General features: G+C 46.3%; 1 protein-coding gene across 1 annotated transcript in view; it reads right to left on the minus strand.

Annotated features, from left to right (window-relative positions):
* LOC120909261 overlaps positions 1-26944 on the minus strand; it is an 83333-nt gene that overhangs the window by 37210 nt on the left and 19179 nt on the right. The window contains exon 4 of the mRNA XM_040320996.1: positions 2406-2517. Coding sequence (XP_040176930.1) covers positions 2406-2517 — 112 coding nt within the window. The remainder of the gene's footprint in view (positions 1-2405; positions 2518-26944) is intronic.

A 26944-nucleotide genomic window follows, 5' to 3' on the forward strand; every position in this document is an offset into this window, starting at 1 on the left:
CTGCATGGATTTTAATAAACCCAGGGAGGAGACTGATTCAGTTAACTCCGAAGAGGGCAACCTGAATGCAGTACGCACTATTTTGGCATAACATTGTACCTGTGACCTTAGCATCTGGGAAGCAGAGAAGGGTTCCTCTGATATCCCTGTCCTCTGCAGGTGTTACCTCATCCTCATCTTTCTCCTCCTCAGATTTTTCTGAAAAGGGATCTAGAACCACCAAAAGAGATCTCCTTTTGTGAGGACTTTGCGATTAGCGTAGTGATTCTTCCTTTTAAGTTTTCCAGGGCTGCGGTCAGTGACATATGCAGGCCCAGGTGCCACCGGGGAAGTTGTTACTCCTGATAGTGGCAATGTCTCCTCCTGTATAGGTGCGTCAAAATTTACAGGAGAGGAAGGCACCGAGCAGGCACGGCTAGAGCCCCCTGTCTCAGGCAGCAGTGCTTTCTTGTCTGTCTTAGTCCCTGAATTCCTAAGGGAAGACATATTACCAAGCAACAAGCAGAGGTACAACGCATATACTACTGTGCTCAGTTTAGAAATCTACATAAAGTATGCAACTTAAACACACAGTTTCATGCAAGGAGTAGGTGTCTCTCGGGAGTGCCCCACCAACCACATAGAGCTTATGTGCCCCCGAAATGCTGCCGTGTCCCCATGGAAGAGTCTGCTGGCTCGGAGTCCCTTTATGGGTTCTGTGATGAGCGCCATGTTTCGAATTGGCGTGCGTGCGCAAACTCGCGACCCCACTGCTTCACCTCCACCCCCGATAAAGCCAGCCCGGGACCTAGGACAGATGGCGGCTGTCCTGGGGCGAACGGGAACCCTTCTCCTGCCCGATACTGCCTGTGCTGTGGTCTTACCCAGCGTCTGGAGGGGAGAAGCGGTGGCCATCTATGGCAGAGCTCTGCAGCGGAGGAAGTTTGCTTGTCCGTAGGATCTGACACTACTTAGAGCAGGGGTCTTCAAACTATGGCCCTCGAGTTGTTCAGGAACTACAATTCCCATCATGCCTAGTCAAGTCTGTGAATGTCAGAGTTTTACAATGCCTCATGGGATGTGTAGTTCCGCAACAGCTGGAGGGCCGTAGTTTGAGGATCCTTGGCTTAGAACATGGCGATTACAACTCAGCTCTTTACTCCCTCTAGTGGTGAAAAAAGAGAAGACACCTGACTCAAAATTGGAAAAATGTCCTTAAGATTGTTCTTAGGATTCCTATTCCTCTTACCTTTATCCCCGCCGCAGGTTTTTCTGCTGAAAATTTAGACAGAACCAATCTTCACCGCGGGTTTTGTGTGCCAACCTTCAGGGATATGGGTTCCTATTTAATAGAGAGCTCTTCCCTGGGCCTTGTAAAATACGCTTACCAGGACTTTTAGCGTTATAGAGCGAAAGTGCGGGACCCTAAAGGCGACGCCTCGTGCATGAGGCCCGAATCCCATCCAGTTTCAGTGCAATTTTTTTGGCGTCTTGGATGGATCCGAAGGCATAGCTCTTTTTACCCCCAGAGGGCCTGCTTGGTAGAGCTTTCCTTAGCACATCCTACACCTTAGACACTGGCGGAAAAACTTCCATGTTGGGAGGGGTTATATGGGGGGGGGGGAACTGTCTTCAATTGATTGTGCCACTGTCCAATCACCGCTGGTGACCCTTAACCCATTATGTAAAGAATGGCTCTGTGTCCCTCGGTGTACGATAAAAGAAAAAAAGTTTTATAGTTTATTATAAATATTTGCAAACAGGTAATTTTTCTCCTTCATTGATGTGTGCTGAGGCTGTACCGATGAAGTGGCTCCGATGAGGCTGCACTGATAGGTGGCATTGATTAGGAGGCACCGATTGGCAGCACTGGTGGGCACTGTTGGAACTGCACTGATAATCGGGACACTGGGAGGAGTATAATATATTATATATATATATATATATAAATAAATAAAGAAGCCAGTCACTTTTGGGTGGACTAGCCCCTCAAATATTAGTCATTTTGAGAACTGGTATAATAAAAATAAAAAACTTTTCATAAGACTAATACTGCTGGTGTTATTACTGACCTTCTGAAAGAGGGACTACATGAAAAAGTCAGGCAACTAGCATTTACAGCATTTAAACGTAGCAAGACATCAGTAACAGCAACTGCTAATTTCAGCAAACTGATGGGGAAAAGGGGATCTGGTCTGTGCAAAAATTGTGCCATTTGGATAGTTTCCTCCACTATAAGCCAGTGCTGAATTTGTTCCCAGGCTCCTCCCTTTTTCTACCCCCTAACAAACACTCAAGCAAGCGATTATGTTTAAATTGAAGCAGTACCTAAAGACAAATTTTCGGATAGCAGATTGCCTGTTCGTCAAACCACCCGCTCATGTCTATTCCCCTTTGATATAAAACAGTGATGCAGAATTACTCACAGCTCAGCAACATTCATCAAATTCTCAATGTACTCCACTGTATCTGGTGAGATCGGCTTTTGAACTTTCTCTTTTGGCACGCTAACAGTTTTGCTCTCCCCGCTTTCACGACCTGTGTGAGATATACATAAAATTAACACCACTAAGTATAACTTAAAGTGGAGTTCCACCCATTTTTTTATGTTTGTCTGTGCTGCATGCTCTAATCTCATAGTGTTCAGAATGGACAATTATTATTCAATTTGTTGCTTGTAAATACCTTTATTTTGAAGTCCTTCATTACTTCCTACTCCTTCTTTGCCTAGGCTATTTGCAAGGGTTTCTGGGATAGGCATCATGTTTCCCAGTATTCCTTGCAAACCTGACTGAAACCTATTACATTGCTTGTGCACTGAGCATGTGCGAGATATGCAAAGCTGAAATCCAGGAAGTCATACAGTCTGGCTTCATGATGCCCACACTTAAGATGGCCACGGTCTATTTCTAGATTATAAACGATTTAAATGCTGTAACAACCTAACAAAACGGACCTTAGTTTACAGACTAACTTTACTAGAGTACATTAAGCTTGTGTATTACAGGGGTATTTATATTTAAAAAGTGAAATTGTGGGTGGAACTCCCCTTTAAGGATCACTTAACAAGAAAGTAAATGCAGTTTGGAAAATCCTCAGTTTATTTTATTTAGGCAAATAAGTCAAAGCAGCAAATAAAGGGGTTTTTGGTTTACCTGTTAAATCCATTTCTTGGAATACATCACAGTACACATGGTATTTTCTTATCAATTACTGTCATGGGTTATGCTGTCACCTTTAAGTAATTAGACACTTGCAAGAAAAAAATAAAATTAAATAGGATTTTTATAACAGCTTACCTGTAAAAATCCTTTTCTTGGAGTACATCACGGGACACAGAATCTAGTAATTACTAAGTGGGTTATATTCCACCTTCAGGTGCTGGACACTGGTGTAATCAATTAGACAGGAAGTTTCCCCCCTATATAACCTCTGCCATACTGGGAGCACCTGTTTTTGTAGCAAAGCAATAAAGTGTACAATATCCCCAAACAAGAGGGGCGGGAGCTCTGTGTTCCATTATGTACTCGAAGAAAAAGGATTTTACAGGCAAGCCGTTATAAAAATCCTATTTTCTTTATCGTACATCACGGGAAACAGAGCCTAGTAATTACTAAGTGGGACGTCACAAAGCAATGCCTACTGAGGGGAGGGAGACACAAATAATGCAGCCCGCCATCAGACGTTAGGACCTATACTGCTGCCTGCAGCATATTGCGCCAAAGAGCGGCATCCTCTTGCCGTCTTACATTCACCTGAAATTAGTGAATGTATGCACCGTCGACCAAGTTGCGGCATTGCAAATCTGAGTCATAAAGGCTTGGTAATGCACCGCGCATGAAGCGCTTACTATCCTAATAGGGTGCACTCTAAAGGAAACAGGGAGAAACCCCCTTTTTAAACCACAAGCCTGAGTCATAACCTGATGAATCCACATAGAAAAACAGTTGATTTAGATGCTGCCTGCCCTTTCCTGGGGCCTTCTGATAGCGCAACATCAGTTTTCCCTATCTGAGCAGCTGCTTCAGATAGAGTGAGAGCAGTCAAGGCCCAACGAGAGAGTGTGGCCATTTTAATAGCCGATTTGAACGCTGCCTGCCCATTTCTAGTGTCTTCTGGCAGCACAACAAAAACGTCAGATTCCTATATCTGAAACCTTCAGATAGATTTATTCAACTGCTCTCATCTATAGAGAGAAAAGTAATAACTTTTCCTTCTGCAGAACAAGGTTCTGGAAAAAAAGGCAGGCAAGAAACATCTTGATTCAAATGAAAACTAGATCCTTCTAGGAAATAAGGCTGGGTGAGGATTTAACATCACTCTAGCCTTAAGAATAATTAAGAATAAGTATGGCTCTATACAAAGAAAGCTGACAATATTGAAAATCTCTTACGGAGGCTACCGCAACCAAGGACACCAATATCCTTGTTAGAAGGATGTTGGGAAATATGGTGCATCGGCCCAAGGTGCCGACCTTGTAAGCAGACAAAAATAGACTCAATCACCCGAGCACAAGGGCGACCTAACTGGCGGACTTAGACGCGTTACCCCTTGTATAAAGGCCCAGGTTTAAAGAGTGCGAAGCAAGCGGCCTTTGAAAATACTGCCAAGGCCGAGATCAGATCCTTGATGGAACTTAAGGCTAGCTCCATCTCCTTTCCTAACGCAGGAAGGAAATAATTTACCTATGACATGCTTCCAAGGATGCCACCCCTTGGTTTCACACCAGGAAAATTGGCCTTCCAGATCCTATGATACATGGTCCTGGAGGCCAGCTCTCCTGTATGAATCAAGGAAATTTGCCGCTGATTCTGAAAGCCCCGATCCTCAAGAATGCGGGCAAAAACAGCCAGACCATTAATTCCCATGTTTGCAAGAGGGGATGGAATACCCCCTTGCGAAGTAGGTCTGGACAAGATGTAAGGGACCCTGGGTCCTCTACTACCACCCATACGATCCCTGCACAGCAAGGTCATCTGGGTAATGCCAGAGTTATTAGGCTTACTTCCGTTCCCCTCTGATGTTGCATAGAATCCACGGTAGTCGTGGCACTAGGGGGAGAGAACGCATAAACCAGTGACAACTGGTCATCTGTCCCGCATGCGAGTGTATCCTTTGTCCTTGACACAAAGCTGTCCAACTTCTTGTTGAACCTGGACGCCAATCAATTTTATGACTAGGGTACCCTTTCTCTGGCATTTGGTCAGAAAAAAAAGTCGGGTGTAGAGGTTATTCTTGGAAACAATTGTTGACGGCTCCAGAGAACCGCCTGCCAATTCTCCATTTCAAGTAATGAAGGTTGTCGATAGGCAAGGCATAAGCTCCTCTGCCCAAGCCAGAGCATGGCTTACTTCCCTCTGGCTGCGTGACTTCTAGTGCCTCCTTGGTAAACAAAAAAAATCACTGGTGTGGCATTGTCGGATTGACAGAACTATACGGCAACCTAAATGCCCAGGCCCTTGTATCAATGCGCCACCCAATGGTTGCTGGCGGTACTGCTTCCGATGTATAAAAGAGACCAGTAATATGTCTCTAATGTTAAAGACCATATAACTCCTATGAAAAAAGCAGAATCAAAGTTTGATTCTGCTTTTTTTCATAGGAGTTATATGGTCTTTAACTCTATAGACATAGCACTGGTCTGTTTTTTTATATATTCATATTTTCAGAGGTTTATTTATTTATTTAGGGGGGGGGGGGGGGGTTCTGACATTCAGTTTTTGAGAATCGTGATCTTTAGTCTAAGCAAAAGAATTGTGATTCTCATTTTGACCAGAATCGTGCAGCTCTAACCTTTAGACTGGGATCCTAACCCAGGAGTTCCAGATACTTGACCATGCTGGACACACTTAGGTCCAGCCATGCTACTGACTGATCTATCAGCAGCAGATTGCCTCGGTATGCCATTACTGCTATACCCTGGGCCTTTAGACCTGCTAGAGGTGGGCCCTAGAACCCTGTAAACCCGGGCACAGTGGCTAACCCAAAGGGCAAGACCACCAACTGGAAGAGGTGCTGTTCCCCTACGAAACGCAGACAACCTCTGCAGTCCAATGTAAATAAACACATATGCAAATGGCTCCCCATAGTGTAAGTGTTAAAGCCATAAGGAAACGTGCGTTCCTGGAAGCATGAATTCATACAAGCTTGATAAAGGAATGCGGCTTCCCTGTCATTCGCTGCCAAGCATTCGGAAACGCGTCGCTTGCCTGGTGACGTCATCTCCCATCGGTATACCCGCGCATGCAGTGTCTGCTAAGGATCGCCCCGTCCACCGCAAACCACCGGCTACCATCAGCAGCAGAAGGACTGATCCCCCTCACTTCACAGCGCCAGACCCGAGGAAGAAATCCACCAGACGACATCTACTTCTCCTTCTGGAGAATCGCATCTACATGCCTGTATTTGACCATCAAAATGTGAGTGGTTTTTAACCTTTGGCTTTTTTAAAAATTAAACTGTTTTAAAGTATTGCACCCAGAGGCGCCTCTCTCCTTGTTTGAATTCATACAAATATGTTTAAGGCAAAACAAACAAAAGTGTGCGCTGTATACACGAATACATATAGCATGTGTGCTATGGAACGGGCATCTTGCAAGCAAGCAAGCATGCGTTTATTAACCACTTAAGCCCCGAGCCTGTTTTTCAGATTCGGGATTTACAAGACTAAAACAGTTTTTTTTGCTAGAAAATTACTTAAAACCCCCAAAAATTATATATATATATTTTTTTCTAACACCCTAGAGAATAAAATGGCAGTCATTGCAATACTTTTTGTCACACTGTATTTTCGCAGCGGTCTTACAAGCGCACTTTTTTTGGAAAAAGTTAACTTTTTTGAATTAAAAAATAAGACAACAATAAATTTGGCCCAATTTTTTTTATATATTGTGAAAGATAATGTTACGCCGAGTAAAATGATACCCAACATGTCACGCTTTAAAATTGCGCCCGCTCGTGGCATGGCGTCAAACTTTTACCCTTAAAAATCTTGATAGGCGACGTTTAAAAAATTCTATAGGTTGCATTTTTTGAGCTACAGAGTAGCTCTAGGGCTATAATTATTGCTCTCGCTCTAACGATCGCGGCGATACCTCACTTGTGTGGTTTGAATACCGTTTTCATATGGCGGCGCTACTCGCGTATGCGTTCGCTTCTGCGCGTGAGCTCGTCGGGACGGGGCGCTTTAAAAAAAAAAAAAATTTTGTTTTCTTATTTATTTTTATTAATTTTATTATTTTTTACACTGAAATAAAAAAAAAAAAAAATTATCACTTTTATTCCTATTACAAGGAATGTAAACATCCCTTGTAATAGAAAAAAGCATGACAGGTCCTCTTAAATATGAGATCTGGGGTCAAAAAAACCTCAGATCTCATATTTAGGCTTCAATGCAAGAAAAAAAAAAAAAAAGGAAAATTTGTCATTTAAAAAAATGACAACAAAAAAATTGTCTCTTTAAGAGGCTGGGCGGGACTGACGTTTTGACGTCACTTCCGCACAGCAGAGCTATGAGGACGGGTGGGGGCCATCTTGCCCTCACTACAGTCCTCACTCTCCAGGCGGTAACATCCGATCTCCTCCGCCGCTACCGACGGCTCCGGTAAGCGGCGGAGGGCGCGGAAAAGCGGCGGGAGGGGGGGCCCCTCTCCCACCACCGATAACTGCGATCTCGCGGAGACCGCCGTTATCGTTTACACGGCAGCCCACTGTAAAGGTGGATATTCCGGTTCTGGCAGCAGCTGCTGCCGTTACCGAGATATTCAGCTTTAAAAATAGGACGTATATATACAGTGGGCTGTCGTTAAGTGGTTAACGTGTTATGCAACATTGCACAACATGTACCCATGCAGAAACGTATTCCTATGTGAACACAAGGAATCCTGTATAATTATGGGAACTTAAAATTATCATGCCTCATTATGCAACCATGCAAAATCTAGGTGAACATGCAACTTTAGGCGATCATGCATCTGCATCTTTTTGCAATTCAGCATTTTTTTATGTGCTCAAACATCTTACGCATTTTAAGCACTACTGTGCGGACAAGTACCCTTGTGTGACCAAGCACCCCTGTGCGATCCAGAATCTATATGCAATCAGCATTCTTATGCGATTTTAGGAATTTCTGTGAAAACAAGCCTCTGTGTGACCAAGTATCCTTGGATAATCAAGGACTTGTGTGATCAGGCAACCTTGTGTGATCCAACATCTTTATGCAATCAAGCATTTTTATGCTACAAGAAAAACAGAAATGGAAGGCGCGCACACCAAGTGCATTACCCCGTGTTCTGTGCATGTCCATGCACTGTGTTTATGGCCTTTTGTCAGTTGCATTTTGTGAGTACCCACTTTTATACTAAACTTTTTTTATTATTAAAAGTATCTCTGGTAATGCACTAGGTGTGCGCGCCTTCCATTTCTGTTTTTCTTGTAGTTCCTTTTGGATTACCCCATCTGAGGAAGGCAGCATCCACCTAGTTTTGGGATACCATATATACCTTTTACACCACCATTTTATCTGATATCTGTTACATCACACCTTGGAAGACCTATTAGCGCTCGAAGTGACTGTGTTTTAAGCATCTTTATGCGATTTTAGGCATTTCTGTGCAAACAAGCCCCTCCGTGCGACTTAGGCACTTAATGTGACAAAGCATCCTCATGCGACTATGTAAAAAACATGTAAATCCATACAGGAAATATGTATCTTTATGTGATCAACAATAAACATGTTCTGTTACTTGTTTTTACCCCACATGCATTTTATACATTCCAAACTCATGTATTTTATGAAAACATGTGGACTGGTAAAGAGGAAGTTATCCTCTGCAGACGTGCGTTTCTGCAATCATGTGATATAGCTGTTGTGCGTTGGCAACGTGCACCAGCAACTGTGCATCCCAGCAGTTGTGCGTTTGGCTAGCCTGAAGTCAGCACCAGGATGAGGATCCTGTGGAGGTTTTTCTAACAACCTATACTCCTCGGCTAGAATTTTTAGGAGGAGAAAAAAACAGCTTATGTGGGTGCCCAACCAGCAGAAATAAACTGTTGCAGTAATGGATGGAGTGGGAAGGTACAAGCAACCTATGGGAAAATTATTTTTATTTTTTTAAACTCAAAGGAGGAGACAGAGGCTTTGGCCGTCTAGGCTGAGGGTAAGTTATACGCAGCATGAATCTCTGAAAAAGACTGCAGATGCAACTCCAGAACGTGAGGCTTCCGATACCTCTGCCTCCTTAGACAGCACCTGTTCCCTGTCCTCTGACGGTGAACTTTCATCCGCAGGACTTTAATCCTCTTGTTTGAGGATTTAGAGCAGGGGAAGGGGCAGATCCGCTTCTGCTTCTTGTGATGATGCTGCGATTATAGAAGTTAACCTCTTATAGTCCAACAAATGCAATGCAAAAAAAAAAAAATTCCAAAACGGACATATGTTGGGGGAGGCTGCAATGCCTGACAGGGCCGAATGTCTCAACCTGTGCGGCTGCCTCAAGTCTCTACAGGGGAGGATGGTATCATGCAAGCATGATTAGGACCACCATATTCAGATGGCGATACCTTGGTGCCTTTTTATATTTCTGCCCCTGAACCTTTTCTACAGGGAGACATAGTCCTAAGCTAAAAGCAGAGGAACTTAACACAGGTGCATCAACAGCTGAACTTAGTCTAGCAAAAAAACAATACCTGCTAATCTTCACAGCTTGATGCTGAGTAGGCTTCTTAGGTATGTCTGTATCCAACACACAGGGGGTGCTTAGGTGCCCCAAGCTGCTGTGTCCCTCTGGCTTTACAGAGCTCTGATGTCTGGGGCTTTTTTAAAAGGCCCGCCCTGCGCCTGCACCATGAGCCAGCATCAGCCACATCCCCTCCCCCGCCTACAGGCTTCAAAAGTGCGCCCCCTTCACACGCGTGTGAGAGGTCCCCAAAAGGAGCGCTGTGGACCTCGGACTACGAGGGACCCCCCCCCCACAACTGTGGCAGAGTCTGAAGCGGAGGAAGTAAGCCGCTCAACAGACCAGCTGACACTGAGCTTCTGTTCCTGGAGAGCATGGTAAGTGAAACACCAGGTATGTCTCTTTACTGCTTCTAGTGGCGGAAAACAGATAAGACATGCAGATATTTATGGAAGAGAAACCTTATGGTATTTACCTAGGATTGTCTTCACTTACATTATCCTCACTGCAGGATACTGCTGAGCACAGACAGACCCAATCTTCACCCATCACAGGTTTCTAGACAGGGTTTCCACTCGCCTGGACCTGTACCGCATCCTGCCAAAAAATCTTTGGTATGTGATCAGGATCCAGCCCTCCGAAAAGGCATTACAGGCAAAACCTCGTGCTTCGGATACGAGGCCCCAAGGTTCCATACACTTTGGCCTTAATGGCACTTTGGATGGATCTGGTCTTTATGGAGGCTATTTAAATCCAGCATGGATCCCTCCTAGTGGAGATCCTCAGAGCACATCTTCACTCATTACCAACACCTTAGACACTGGCGAAAAAAACTGAAGTGCTGCCAGTATAGGAGGGGTCATATAGGGAGGAAACTTCCTGTCTAATTGATTACACCAGTGTCCAGCACCTGAAGGTGGAATATAACCCACTTAATAATTACTAGGCTCGGTGTCCCGTGAAGTACGATAAAGGAAATTAATTCCACCTATCTCAGTCATGAAACCCCCTTCTAGGCATACCGTCCTGCATCTAGGTAATGCTTCAATTTTTTGTAGCAAGCCATGAAGCACAAAAGAAGAATGGGGAGATCCCAGTGTCCTGTGAAGTACCAAAAGAAAAGGATTTTACAAGTAAAGCAAACATCCCATAACGAGACATATCCATATGATGATAGGGATGTCCCAAAGCACGGAACATAAGATGGAGGGCAACAAAGTATAAAACAACGACCTGGTAGAAGTATTACAGACTTGAGCCACCAAAACCTGATGATAAATAGCCCAGCAAGCACCAACCTGTCTGGTAGAATGATCTGCCACTGAAAACAGTACCTTCAGACCCTTTTCCCCTGGAAAAAGTTGGTAACAGTTTTAAAAATCTGCCTAATTTTCCACACCTTAAATGTGGACAGTGGGCAGGGCAGAGAGAAGTTACACCCAGGAAAGGATGAGATCCACTTCTTCCTACCCAACTTCTGGTGCCTTCTTGATTTATGTACACCACCACTATGGTGTTGTCCTTCTGAACCCTTACGGGAAAGCCCTTTAGCTGCACCAATCAATACAGCAGGGCAAGATGAATTGCCCTTAGTTCCAGGAGGTTGACCAAGAAATTATCCAGAACTTGTCCGTCATCTAGACCCTCCAGGACAGGAGATAAAAGATTTCCTCCTCTCCAGTATCTGTGAGGGGATCCACCAGTCCAGAGACAGTATTGTGCTGGAGAGTAACAGCATCAGGAAATTCCAATGACTGTGACCTCCTGCCCCACGCTGCCAAGATATTTGGAGGAGCCTGCAATGAAACTAGGTAAAGGGCATTGCCTTGAAAGGGGTTATCTTACCCAGGACATGCAAAAGCGAAGCAAGGAATATGACAGTCTTGAGCAAGTCTTCATAACTTCTCCGTTTAAGACATTTGTTGAAGGGAGAATCACTCAAGTTGGGAGGAAGGATAACTTCTGCAAATTCGGAGTGGATATGAAATTAGCCCTGAGTACTATCAAGGGTTCAAATATCAGCTCTATCAGTCTTTTTTCAGAAACCATTGGCATCTCATTCCCTAGTTCGGGCGTTTATTCAAGGAGTACTGAGGATAAATCCACCAGTCAAATCACCCTTGTGCCCTTGGGATTTGAACCTAGTATTGTCAGCTCTGCAAGAGCACCAATTTGAACCTATTCAGCAGATTCCTTTGGTTCTCTTGAGCAAGAAAGTGGCTTTTTTTATTGCTATTTCTTCCGACAGAAGGGTATGGGAGTTAGCAGCTCTTTCTTCTAAAGAACCTTATTTAATTTGTCACAAAGACAAAATTGTTCTACGCCCTCATCCTACCTTTCTGTCAAAGGTGGTATCAGCGTTTCATTTAAAAATCAAGACATTGTGCTGCCTTCCTTTTTTCCTGAACCGCAGACAGCGCAGGAAGAGTTACTGCACTTTCTGGATGTAGTGAGGGCAGTTAAAGTTTATCTGCAGGCTACGGCTCAGATACAAAAACAGATGTTTTGTTCATTATACCAGATGGCCCCAAAAAGGGCCAACCAGTATCGAAATCCACCATTGCCAGGTGGATTCGTCAAGTGATTAGTCAAGCTTATGATTTAAAAAAGGTAATTCTTCCCTTTCCTATTAAGGCGCACTCGACCAGAGCGATCAGTTCCTCATGGGCAGTGCATCACCAGGCTTCAATGGCTCAGATCTGTAAAGCTGCTACTTGGTCTTCAGTCCATACGTTTACAAAATTCTATCAAATAGTAAGAGGACATGAGGATTCTGCCTTCAGGTGTAGTGTGCTGCAGGCAGCGATCTAGGGCTTCTTGCCGTTGACTGGCCTGATGGATCTGTGTCTCCCACCCTTTATATGGAGCATTGCTCTGGGACGTCCCACTATGTAAAGACTAAAGGCTCTGTGTCCCGTAGTGTACGATAAAGAAAGTAGGATTTTTGAATAACAGCTTATCTGTAAAATCCTTTTCTTTGAGTACACCATGGGACACAGAGGTTCCCCCCCTTCTATGGGATACGTACTTCCTGTATGGGAGGGTTTATATGGAGAGAAACTTGTTCTCATAGGTTGTGCCAGTGTCTAATCACCTCTGATGACCATACAACCCACTATGTAAAGACTAAAGGCTCTGTGTCCTGTGGTATACTCAAAGAAAAGTATTTTACAGGTACTGTATTTTTCGCCATATAAGACGCAGTTTTTCTACTCCAAAAAACGGAGTGAAATGTCCCTGCGTCTTATATTGTGAATGCTGACCAGTCACTGCCGCCCCCTCCGTCGCCGCCGTGTCAGAATCCCTCTCTCATAGAACAGAGGACAGGACATGTGATGCATTCCTAGCAGGGGCATACCAAGAGGGAGTGGGGGGAGACGTTTTGCACCCGGGTGTCAAAACATGGGGGATGTCAGTAGCAGTGCTATGGGAGTGCGCTCCGCACCCAGATCGGGTGTCACCCGCCAGAAGTGACACCATCCTGAAGGCAGTGAGAGCCTTTGCTGTTTTTTTTTTTTCAGCCGAACCCCCCCTCCCTTTCAGGGCCGTGGTCTAGTCCTGTCTGACTTCCTGCTCCTTCCCCCGCAGCTTCTGCTTTGAATATGTCACCACACTAATTCCTAGCTGCTTCCTGGGTACATCTGAGAGCCAGCCAGCCAGCCAGCCAGCCAGAGGGGATTATAATGGCAGTGTCCTCCACTGCCTGAGGTGAGCTGTTGATAAGGGGGTGGGAGGTGTGAGCTGGCATGGTATCCATTGCTCATCACCTGAGCTAATGTGATAGAGGCTTAAGGTGTGTTTGTGTCTGCCCTGCCACCCTGAGCTGATCTGGGAAGGGGGGGAGGTTGCTGTGTCCCCAGATATAGTGTAGCTGAGCTGATTTGATAGGTGGGATGGTATTGCTGTGTGTCCACCACCCACTTATAGTAGTAGTATAATATAAAATATTTTAGTACACCATTTGGTTCAGAATATTATTTTTTCTTGTTTTTCTCCTGTAAAACCTAGGTGCGTCTTATGATCAGGTGCGTCTTATACGGCGAAAAATACGGTAAGCTGTTATTCAAAATCCTACTTTTATTTCTGTATTACACAGACACAGTTAGTATAAAACAGAGCAATTAAAGTGAACCTTGAATTAAAAAATAGGATTTTTTGTACTCACCGTAAAAATATTTTCTCTGAAGTCCATGGACGGACACAGCTCCTTAAATCTTTTTTTAATTATAACATTTTTTATTGTTGTTTGCATATATGAAGTATAAAAAATAATACACCAAGTTGCATAGACTTAACATAGTACATACACAAGCATACATACATCTCTGTATCATTATAATTAAGTGAAAAAGCCTCTTAAATTCCAAATTGGTCTTCCCTTATGTCCGCCATCCCCCCCCCACCACCCCTCCAACCCTCGCCCACGTCCATGCCGCCCTCCCATCACACCTTGGACCGTTTTTTAGTTAATTTGCTTCATTAAATTAATCGTCCCCATAAAGGGGATGTCCAATAGCGGGTTGAAGTATATATTAAATTAAAAGACGCCCTCTTCTTATATAGAACATCCTGTTAGGTCTAGCCAAGGTTTCCACATCCTCACAAACTTCTATAATTGCCACGGTCTATGAGTGTCACTCTCTCTCGCTCCAGATCATTGTGTTAATGGTTTCTACCCAAGATTTGACAGTGGGTGGAGTCTGGGCCTGGCCACCCTCCACCAATTAACTTCCCTTGCCTGGAAGAGGCATCTCAGCACCACCTCAAGGGCACCGACAGGCACTCTATACGCCTCAATACTGCCTAATAGGCATGTCTTGGACTCAGCTTCCAAATTCGTTTTAAAAAGTTTTAATTTATTATGTCTATCACCTCCTTCCAGTATCTGAATTAGCTTGGGGCTTTTCCACATCATGTGGATGAGACTGCTGTCCGCTCTGCTACTTGGACATTCGTCAGTACTTCTCCACCCAAGATTGAACATTCTCCTGGGGGTATAGTATACTCTATGTAAGAGGAACAAATGTGATACTTTCTGAGATGGAGAGATCGAGACCAGTACCCCCCCCTCCTCAAGATCGCGCTCCACTGTTCCATGGTCACTTGCCCTAAGTCTCTCTCCCACCCTATCCTGCTCTTAATGGGGCCTGCCCTACTTATTATTTTGGCTCCTATTCTGGAATACAATTCGGAGATCAGGCCTTTAGTTGTTTTTGAAGAGATTATTTTCAGGAGGGTAGGGGCCGAGGACCATACTATGGGTTGTGACCCAAACTGGGCTTGAATGCCGTGCCGGATCTGGAGGTATCTGTAAAATGTTTTATTTGCTATATTGAATTCCTGTCGCAAATCTGCAAAGGATTTCATATGTTCTCCATCATACAATTGATTTAAACGGTTTATCCCTTGTCTCTCCCATTCCTTACATCTCTCGATATCTTTTAATTCCCTTAAGTTTTGATTGCACCAGAGAGGGGCAAACGTCGTTATTCCCTTATAGCCCATCAGTGCTTTTGTTGTTTGCCATACTTTAAGGATAAGTTTTATAGTTGGGCATTTATGGATAAACGAGCCAGCCTCGAGTGCCTCCAATATTGTCCTATGTGGTGCCCCTGTTAGCATCAATGTACCGGGATTCCCGTCTCCCTCCAATCCACAATTCGCAAGATGTTGTAACTGCGAAGCTAGGAAGTATGTTTTCGGGTGAGGAACTGCCATTCCCCCCTCTTTAGCTGGTAACTGCATGGTCTGGAGACAAATCCTGACTTGACCCTTCTTCCAAATTAACTCTCTAAAGATGGATTCTATCCTTTTGAACCATTTTTGGTCTATCCAGACTGGGGAGTTGTGGAGGATATAGAGTAGCTGGGGCAGCCATAGCATATTTATTAAATTACATCGCCCCGCTATGGATAGTGGTAGTCTACACCAGATGTCTCTTTTATGTTCCCATTTGGACAAGAGGGGAATTAAGTTATTTGAGACGAAGCTATTGATGTCCCTCGTGATCCATATCCCGAGATATTTCATCATAGCTACTACTTTTAACTGAGGAATACCGTGGGGTATCTGGACACCAAGGGGGTCAATTGGCAGTAGTGCTGACTTTTCCCAGTTAATGACCAGCCCAGAACATAGCCCAAACTCACCCACCGTTTTGATCACATTTTTTAACGAGGTTTCAGTGTCTCCCAGAAAAAAAAGGACATCGTCCGCAAACAGTGCGATCTTATCATCTATGGTTAGTCTACGGAACCCCTGTATATCTTCTGATTTTCTGATTTTAATGACCAATGGTTCCATCGCCAGCGCGAACAGGAGGGGGGAAGGGGACAGCCTTGTCGAGTTCCTCTCTCTAGTTGGAAGATTTCGGAAAATTCGTTGTTGATTTTGATTTTTGCTCTTGGCTGGTTGTATAACAGCTTCACCCAACTAATAAACCTGGGGCCAAACCCGAATTTCTCTAGGACCTTCCATAGGTAGTCCCATTCCAGACTGTCAAAAGCCTTGGCGGCATCCAGGGCTAAAACAGCTCTGGAATCCACCCCCTCTGATGGAATTTGCATATTCAGGAACAGTCTCCTGATATTAATGCTGGTTGACCTATTAGGGATGAAGCCAGATTGGTCAGGATGTATGAGCGCTTGGATATTCCGGTTTAGACGAGATGCTAATACTTTAGCCAGGATCTTGGCGTCAGTACATAGGAGTGAGATGGGACGATACGATGAGGCCTCAGTTGGATCCTTCCCATCCTTATGTAAGACAATAATGGTGGCTTCTATCATAGAGGTGGGGAGTGTTCCATGAATCAATGCCCAATTTAATGTCTTGAGGAGTTCTGGTAACAGAATATCCCCATATCTTTTATAGATCTCTAAGGGCAACCCGTCTGGGCCAGGTGACTTTTGAGTGGACATCCTCGCCACTGCCTGTTTTAGTTCACCTAGAGTGATTGGCGCCTCCATATCAATGTTATCTTCCTCCGACAGGGTCGGGACGGACATTCCCAGGAGAAAATTTCCCGGTCCTTCGGTCCCCTCCCTCCTCTTGGAGCTATAAAGGGATACGTAGAATTCTCTAAAGGTGTTTAGTATCACAGTTTTATCGGTGGAAGTTTCCCCGCTTGCTAACTTAACTGCTGTAACAGTGGAGGGGGGGGAATTAGTTCTAATAAGCAGAGATAATAGGCGTCCCACTCGCTCTCCCTCTCCAAACTGATTCTGTTCTGGAAATATTCGTTTTCCCTCTGTTCTTTTTAATGTAGTCATTTTATATATCTGTTGTTTTTCTAACCACTCTTTTAAACTGTGCGAGGTTGGGGCTTCAATGTATCTCTTCTCTGCCTGTATCAACTGCTTCCTTATCTCGCTCTCTCCCTCCCTGTTCTTCCTCTTAATCCCTGCTATCTTTTGAATCAGGAGACCTCGGAGGTGAGCTTTTAGGGTGTCCCATACCACCCCCACTGATGCAGTTCCCACATTTATCTGTAGAAATTCTTTGAGAGTAGATATCACCATACTGTGTTCACTCATTAGCTCGAGCCAGTGAGGGCTAATTTTCCATTCACTGGGGTACCATTTACCCCTAGCTTTTATTGTCAACTCGATCGGTGAGTGATCGGAGATTCCTCTTGGGCCATATTCTATATTTGTTACTAGTGTTGCTGCCTCGTCGTTACCCAACGCCATGTCTATTCTGGATAAAGTGTGGTGAGTCTTCGAAAAACAGGAATATTGGCGTTCCTGCGGATAGCGCGTACGCCAAATATCGCATAATCCAACATCATCCAGAAATAGAGCTAATCGATCGTCTCCTTTTGTTTTAGGTCTGTTTCCCGGCGGGAACCTGTCCTGGATCCTATCTAAGGCTTCATTAAAATCTCCTATAATAAGTATCGGTATCCCTGGTTTATCCAATGTAAACTCAATCAATTTGTGTAAAACTTTGAATTTAAATGGGGGGGGGATATAAACACTGGCTATCGCAAATAATTTATTTTCAATTGAGCAAAATAAAAATAAAAACCTTCCCTGATCGTCTATCCTGCTCTCTCTACAGGAGAATACCAGTCCTCTCCCCATCAATATACTCACTCCCCTAGAATAGGATGAGTGGTAAGAGTGGTAAGTGGACTGGAATTTAGGACCGCACCACTGTGCGGCTGTTTTTGCGGTTAAGTGCGTCTCCTGCAGGCAGAGCAGGCCTGCTCCTCTCGCCCCCAGCATATCTAGGATAGTCGTTCTCTTAATAGAGTCCCTCATTCCACGCACGTTCAAAGATTTTATACAGAACGTTTTATCTACCATGTCCTATGGTTGAATTTGACATTAGCCATCCTATTATTCTCGCTTGTCTTGTATCAAGAGAGAGCCAGAAAAAAATGGTACATTCATAAAATATATGAACCTTTAACCTTTGCCCGATTTGTGTCTGGGAACACCAAAAAAAAAAAAAAAAAAACGAGGAGTCCCGGCAGTAAAAGGGAGAAAAGAAGGTCCAAAACCTGAGCAACAATCGGGAGACACCACGGGAAACATAAACATCCAAGAATAAGATACTGGTTATATAAGAAAAACTCCCCAAGGTGCTCTTCTTTACTTCTTTCCTTTCTTTCCTTCCTTTGTTCCCCCCTTGTCCCTTTTTCTTTTCCTTTTTTAAAAAAAAGGGAAAAGCCACAAGAAATATTTGCCCGCTTCGCCATACCCAAAAAAAAGAAAAATAATAAAAAAAAAACGATCTAAATAGAAAAATTGCAAATATCAATAGTGTCATCAAGTATTTAGTGGTGGTGTGTGACCCATCCAATCCTCCCCCGCCCTTCCACCCTCTCCCCCCAATAGATCCCTCCCTCATATCCCTACCCATTCTACTCAACCCTCCCACCCTTGGCCCACCTAGGCCTCCCCTGGGGACTACCTGTGACCTCCATACTACTCACCCTTAATGAACCAATCATACCTCCCTATACGAATCACAACCGTACAACCCTCCATCCCCCCCCACCCTTTAGCTACCGTTCAGTGCCTCTTACTTTCTCTTCTTCCCATTTTGTGCAATTTTAGTGCATATTTATTGTGTAAGGGAAGGGATTCCCTGTGATTTAACTGGCCAGTATTTGGCACATTACCATGTTACAGTATTTGCCAAATTCGTGAATATGTTAAAAAGTGCAATAGATAACCGAGCCCAAGAAAAAAGGGGCCCAAAAAAAAAAGGAAAACAAAACAAAACACAAAAAAAAAAAAAAGAAAAGCAAGGGGTCCCTGGATTCATAAGTCTTTCAGATGTCTTTTCTTATTGTCCTCGAACCATTTCACTGTGCTTTGCCGGTGAGTCAAAAAAGAAAGTTCCCCCAGGCAGCAGGACTCGCAGGCGGGGCTGGATAAAGCAGAGCATATGGAAGATTATGTTTTGAAGAGTTCGCTTGATGGAATAAATTCAGCTCTTCGTCTCTCGCAAATCGGGGGAGAAGTCCTGATACAGTGAGACTTTAACCCCATTGTATATGATCTCCCCTTTTTCTCTGGCCTTTCGGAGCAGGGTCACTTTGTCAATATAGTTGAACATTTTGACAAGCAATGGTCTAGGGCGCTCGCTCTTGGCAGGCGTGGTTTAAAGGGGACCCGATGGGGCACGTTCGATGCCAAAAAAGGGGAGAAAAAGTTGTGGCACCGGAAAGTCTCCCTAAAACCAGGCCCTCGAGAAATTCAATGGGTTAGCTCCCTCGCTCCTCTCCGGTATGCCGATAATTCGAACATTATTTCTACGACTTCTATTTTCAAGTCATCGATCTTGGCCCCCTGCATGTCCATTTGTTTCTTTAACCCTGAGATTTCTTGCCTAAGCGGGAATAAATCATCCTTGACTGTACTTAATCTTTCCTCTAGAATGGTGGTTCTTTCCATGGTCTTACTCAATTTGTCCCCCATTGAGCATAAGACCTCCTGTATGCCTTTCAACTGAGTCTCTAGGCCAGTGATTGAGTCCTTGCAAGCGTTTATGGCATACAGGAGGTCTTTCAATGTAGGTTCGCCCTCACTTCCTGTTACGCCACCTGCTATGGTTGTTTTATGTAACTTGGCATCTTTTAATGTGGGCTCCTGAGATAGCTCCGGATCAGTATTTATGGTAGATCCTGAAGTGGTCTCTTCAGCCGATATTGCACAATCTCATTTCTCCCCCCGCCAGGGGCCCTTGTTAGGTTGACTTTTAGGACCAGTAGAATTAGGTAAGTTAGGTGTCTTAGGGGGTGCTGCTGATGCTGACCCCAAACTCCGCCTATCTACTGACGGGGCTAGTGTACCCTTAGGATGCACTGCAGCCAATGCCGCTCCCCCCTCAGCTGGGGAGTGAGTATTGGGCTTTGGGGGGTGGAAAAAGCGATCCAGCTTAGCTGCTGCTACCTGGCTACCTTTGTCTTTGTCCTTGTCCTTAGTGGACCTTGTAACAGGAGCCCCCTCTGCGTGGGGTGCACTTTTGGACATAGTAAACATGAGGAATAGTCAATGTTTTTAGTTGGCTTTTAGCTCGTGTATACCGATTGGCGATTGCACACAGCAAATATATCTGTAATCTGGGTCACTCTCAAGTACGGGCAAAATGCATTTTACAATGTAATGAGCGTCTCTCGAGAGGATAGATAGATAGCTTCTAGTGATTGATAATAGGGTTGTCCCGATACCACTTTTTTGACACCGAGTACGAGTACCGATACTTTTTTTTAAGTACTCGCCGATACCGATTACCGATACCTATCACCTGGGAAGAGAAGGTAAAGGGGTGGTTTGGGGGAGTTGGATGAGGCTGGGGTGAAGATGTGCTGACTGGCAGACTGGGAGAGAGTGTGGTGGCAGGGCAGACTGGGAGAGAGTGTGGTGGCAGGGCAGACTGGGAGAGAGTGTGGTGGCAGGGCAGACTGGGAGAGAGTGTGGTGGCAGGGCAGACTGGGAGTGTGTGTGGTGGCAGGGCAGACTGGGAGTGTGTGTGGTGGCAGGGCAGACTGGGAGTGTGTGTGGTGGCAGGGCAGACTGGGAGTGTGTGTGGTGGCAGGGCAGACTGGGGGTGTGTGTGGTGGCAGGGCAGACTGGGAGTGTTGTGTGGTGGCAGGGCAGACTGGGAGTGTGTGTGGTGGCAGGGCAGACTGGGAGTGTGTGTGGTGGCAGGGCAGACTGGGAGTGTGTGTGGTGGCAGGGCAGACTGGGAGTGTGTGTGGTGGCAGGGCAGACTGGGAGTGTGTGTGGTGGCAGGGCAGACTGGGAGTGTGTGTGGTGGCAGGGCAGACTGGGAGTGTGTGTGGTGGCAGGGCAGACTGGGAGAGTGTGGCAGGGCAGACTGGTAACTGAGAAAAAAAAAAGGGGGAGGGCTGATAAAGTGGGGAGGGGAGTCACAATCCTGGCTACTGCTCTCTATTCAAATAAAACAAAACTCCACTAAAAATACGTATACAATATATGTGCTGCGCTGCTGTGTCAAATTCTAATTATATAGTTTTAAATAACAAAACAAAAATGACTGGCAAAGAACAGTGAATCTAATCTGATCAAACACTGACCTGCTGCAGTGGTGCTGGCCGTGTGTCACATTGTCTGTGCCTCTGCTTGCTGGAGAGGCTGGAGAGGGGGGAGAGGGGGGGGGGGCTCCACCAGGCTAAGTACGGACACACAGGGCATGGGGAGAAGCCTTGCTGTGTGCAGAGCCATGCAGCTGCCAGGAAAAAGTCAGATCAGTGCGATGAGCAGAGCTAAATGTGAGAGCTGCACCCGGCAGAAGGGAGAAGACAGTGGAATGGGGGGAGCTGGGCTTGCTCACCTCTAATGCAGGAAGTTTCCACAGACATGCGGTCCCGAGCCTGCTGATAGCTGGTGAGAGGGGAGGAGGAGGTGGGGAGAGAAGGACACGTGATTGGTTGTTAAGGAAGCGGTCGGCCCCGTTCCTTAACAACCAGTAATTGGCAGCATTTTTTCTTTACTTTTCAGCTGTTGGCAGGGAATTCCTGCTGACAGCTGAAAGTACAGAGCCTGAAGGTATCGGTTTTTGGTATCGGGGCATTTGCACGAGTACAGATACTCTTGCAAATGCTTAGTATCGGCACCGATACCAGTATCGGTATCGGTACAACCCTAATTGATAACATGCGGTTGCCACAAAACTCGTGTCTCCTTAGAGTTGTAGGCTATTGCCTGTTTCTGTTTGCTGAGTAATTGTCTCTTAGATTTTATAATTTTATAATTTGGAGAGCGCAGAAACCATAAGTGGTGCAGCCAATCACAGGCAAAGTAAGACAAAGTAAGACAAATATAAAGTGCGTGGTGCAGTACACTTCTTCGATCAATTTGAGCTCTGTTCCGTGCGATCGTGTGCGGGGAAGACGCACTCGCGGGGTAATTTTAAAGGATATTCAAGTCCGCTCCCCTTTACCTTTGCCTTTGCCTCTTCCTCTTCCTCTCCCCCCTCCCTGAAAAGCAACTGAGACCACTCTCCTGTTCCTTTACTAAGCAAAGTCTATTGTTGTCAGAAGAGAAGGGGAGTCACCAGGGTTTAACAAAGGCCCAATACCATCCAATACCAGGAACTCAGGTACCCAACAGGGAGCCTTAAACTATCCCTGCGCTGGAGCAGGTATCTCCTTACCGGTACCTCCACGTGTAGTGTCCCGTGTCCTCTATGGGCTCGTCTATCCCCTCCGGTAGTGGTCCCGATGGAGCCAGTCGCTTTCCTCCGACACGGCAAATCGTCTCCCCAGCTCCAACCAGCGTGACAGCCACTCTCGCGAGGTCCCTTAGTCTCGCGAGATCTCGGGAGTAGCGTCGGGGAAACTCTAGTCCCGCACCGCTCCCTCGTATAGTGCGAGGTGGCTCCTCCTTGGCAGCACACGGGAACCCAGCCAGGGCACAAAGCTCAGCACCCAGCAACCTCAGCTCCTCCAATTCCACCCGACCAGTCACGCCAGGCAGCAGGTAAGAAGCAGGATGATGATTTCTGGGGGTTTAGGGCTCCATGTTTAAATTTGAAACAGCAGCATAGTTTTTTCCCCTGGAGCGGGGAGTCGTGGAGGTCTTCACGCACTCATACTCGCATCACCACTCTCACACTCTCACTCTCGCTCCCTCCTGCATCCGGTCACGCCCCGATCGCCAGCCTTCAGGTATTAACTGCCAGCTCCTTAAATCTTGATTGGGTTATGTTCCCTGTTTACAGGAGAGGACTAGGCAGAAACATGTTAAATAGTTAAATACATGTTACATTAACAGAGTTGAACAGCCCAGCCCAGGGGGCGGTCCCTCCAGACATAACCCTCCTCACTGCAGCTTGCAGCCTCAGTTCGTAACAAGCAGTACAAACCTAAAAAGGAGGGGTGGGAGCTGTGTCCGTCCATGGACTTCAGAGAAAAGGATTTTACGGTACAAAAAAAAATCCTATTTTCTCTTAACGTCCATGGACGGACACAGCTCCTTAAATCTTGACAAGTGGGACGTCCCCAAGCAGTGTCAAAAAACGAGAGGTGGGAAATATATCAGTAAAACCAATTTTAACTTCACCCCAAAACAAGCAGAGCTCCTCAACGGAGGAGGTGCAACTTTAAACAGCCGCCGGCAAAAACTAGCGGCTGAAAAAAACATCATAAGATGCACTCACAGCAACCATGTAAATTCTGGAAAAATCGTGAGACCGACACATGATGTTGAAAAAAAAAAAAACAGGAAGCACCAATTGCCCTGGTCGAAAGTGCCGTGACCGGAAAGGGGGGCCCGCCCCTTAGGAGCATAAGCCTGTATGACGGCTTGCCTGATCCACTGAGAAATGGTGGTCGACGAGCCCGCCTGGCCCTTTTGTGGACCAGACACCGACACAAAAGAGTCAGAAGCTCCGAAACGGAGCCGTAGTAGGCTGGTATACCCGCAAAGCGCGTACCACGCCTAAAGTATGAGAGGCCGAAACCTCCTTCGGAAGAAGGGAAGGTCGCGGGCGCACCATCATAATCCTTATGGAGGATCAAGCATGGCGGCTTGCAAGACAATACCGCCAACTCAGAAACCCCTCTAACAGAGGTAAAGGCCACTAAAGGGGCCACCTTCTGAGATAGTGTCAAGAGAAAATCTCTCTGATGTTTCCAAAAGGAAGGTTCCTGAAGAACTGTGAGCACCAGAGTCAAAACTCATGGGGGAAGAGATGGGCCAAGAGGGGAAAGTATATGACAAACCCCCTGCACACAAAAAAAGGGGACCCACCAAGGGACAGGCCGCAAAAAGACCACAGAAAGAACACAGCCAAGGCTGAAATCTCTGCCCCCAAACGGTTCTTTAAGCAATTTTTAGATCCACTTCAAGCTTTAAAAACAGCAGGACCCTGGACACCGAGCACATCCGTGGACGTCACTCCATCCCTTCGCACCAAGAGAGGTGCAACGGTAGATCCTCCGGAAGAAGACTACGGTGCCCCGTTGAGATGACCGAGTCAGACAGACCCCGGGTCACCTAAAGTCTGGCTTCCAATAACCATGTTGAGCAAGTCAGTGACTGTACAACAGGAGGAAGTATGGGACCTTGTGACAGAGGAACCTCCTGCCCTGGCAACCGCCAGGGTACCTCCGCTACCAGGCGCCCGATATCAGCATACCAAGGACGCCGAGGTCAATCTGGAGCGATTAGAATCATCAGATCTCCTCAGCCTCCACTCTGTGGAGCGGCCGAGGAAGCAACTACCATGGAGGAACGGCAAAAAATCACTGATACAGACCCCACAGGGCCACCAGCGTGACTGACGCGTCTGTACCAGATCACTAGACCTGGCCACTAACTTTGACACCCTTGCGGCGGAGACGAGCAGCCAGAAGATCCATGCCCTGTGAGGCTCATCTCCTGCAAGGGAGCCGAAACACCCCAAGCACATAGACCAGGGGAAAAGGGACCTTTGCCACCGAGGAGTCTGGATCAACATTAGATACTCCAACGCTGAGTTGGAACCTAGCATGCCCAGGATTTGAACCCTGGGTCGCACACATGAAGGGCAGGCTTGCTGTCACTGAGCTATACCTTCTGGCCTAAACATTTAACACCCACCCAAATCTTATGAGGGTCTGAATGGGAATAACCCATCCACTAGGTTGGAGACAGAAGCTGCTCTCAGAAAAAAGACGTCCAAGTAGCCAATGGGGCAAAGCCTCGCTGTCCCAACAAAGTTAGGATAAGTGTGAGCTCCTAGCTGAAAACCCATGGTGCTGATGCCAGATCAAAAGGGAGGGCCACAGGCTGACAGAGACCCTTCTCTCATCACGAAGCACAGAAAAAAACACTGTGACATGCGCAAAACGGGACATGCATGTATGCATCCCTGATGTCCGAGGACGTCAGGACATCCCCTGGATGGAGCGCAGCTACCACCGAACAAATGGATTCCATGCGGAACTACCCGACGTTCACAAAGGTATTTAGGGCCTGAGGCCCATAGAAAACCCCAAAACACTCGTCCTGCAGGAAAGGTAAAATTACCCCGCAGCTTAGCAAATCCCACACTGCCCAAGGCAGACCGACGGGCAAGGAGAGGAAGACACGAGGAAAGAACTTTGTTCTGTGGATAGGAGGAAACCCTATCTAGTACTCCGAAGAGACCACCTCGCAGACCCACTGGTCGGAGAGCAGGGAGGTTTCACCGAATTGTAAACCTGCAAGCCGCCCCTCCCACCTAGAGACAGGGAGGGAAGGCTACATACATTGGCAGGATTTGGGTGCCGGCGTGATCGGCTTACGCACCCAGGGACGGATTAGTCCCCCAGCTGGGCCTTTGACGGCCTGGGAGGGTTGCCCCTAAATAATACACACACATAGTGTGTATGTATATTATGTAGGTGTATGCACACATGCCTTTGGAGGAAACCGGAGTACCGGGAGGAAACCCACGCAGACACAGGGAGCGACAATGCAAGCTCCAGGCAGATTGGCGTCAGTATTACTTGCTGCCAAGTAATGGAGATAAGCACTACACCACCATGTGCATAAACCCATTCTGAAACAGACGCCCTGGATAACAAGGGCGCAGCATTCAATGAAGCATCACAGACCTATATGAGGCCCTGGACCAGCTGGTCCACTAGCCTAATAACCTCAGGAGAGAGTCGGTGCTCCTCCACTGTCTGGTGCAAAACGCTCACTCGTGAGTTGTATACAGCACTAGGGGTCAGGACTACTCCAAGATGGCCGCCGAGCGTTCAGAACGCGGCCACAGGAAAACGGCCGGCACAATGTAAGCTGCGCCATAGCGCGGCTACGACAAAATGGGCGCCAATGGGAGTTTTCAATGTAATTGAAAAACCTCCCAAAAAATGGTGCCAGCACCGACTGAGACCCCAGTGTAGTGGCCACAATAGGCCGCAAGCCAGACCCCAGCATGGTAAACATGGAACGGGTCAGTATTTCGGATCTTCTATCAGTCAGATCCATATAAGCGGGGGTTCCCGCCTGGCGGTGAGGGACCACAAAAGCCCTCAGCGGCTTTTCTCATTCCGCATCTCAGAAATTATCAAAGAAGGGCACAGAAGGAAAAAACCTACACAGCGGTCTGATTTGTGTGATCCAAAAAAGACCGAGCCCTCGGCGGAAACCCAGCTGCACTATGCAGCTTAGGAGAGTCCCTTGCAGCAGTAAAAAGCGCACCCATAAATGCCTTATTCTGCTTTTTTTTTTTTTTTTAACTAGGTACCTGGTCCATGGCTTCATAACAGAGCATTCCCCAGGGGATAACGGGGGAAGGGGGCACTCTTACCGCCCGCCCGCAGTCCACCCCCACCCTGGCACAAACGTGTCCAGGACTAACAATAAAAACTCTGTGGGAATCCCAGGTGCTAACACCTGCTGCCACCACCAGCATGTAGGGAAGGACCCAGATACTGACTCCAATATTTACATATAGTGTGTATTATAATATGCACACCTGTCCATACAAGTAGACAAAAGCTCCTAGAGCCCTATTCAGGGCCTCTCACCCACTTGCTGCGCTGACCAGGGGTAACCACGGGACTCCCTCAGGAGGAGACTGCCCAGCGCTGCCTGTGAGAGGAAAAGAACCGTGAGGTAACTTCTGCAGGGACCTGTGTTTAACCACTTGCCGCCCGCCAATTACATATTGACGTCGGCAAAGTGGTTGTAGAATCCTGACTGGACGTCATATGACGTCCTCAGGATTCTGAGCCGATGCGCACCCCATCAGTCCGACACCCCGCAACACCGATCAAGGTAAAGAGTCACGGAGACTCTTTACCACGTGATCAGCCGTGTCCAATCACAGCTGAT

The sequence above is a fragment of the Rana temporaria genome, chromosome 8, assembly GCF_905171775.1.
Source record: "Rana temporaria chromosome 8, aRanTem1.1, whole genome shotgun sequence".
In the NCBI taxonomy this organism is placed as follows: domain Eukaryota; kingdom Metazoa; phylum Chordata; class Amphibia; order Anura; family Ranidae; genus Rana; species Rana temporaria.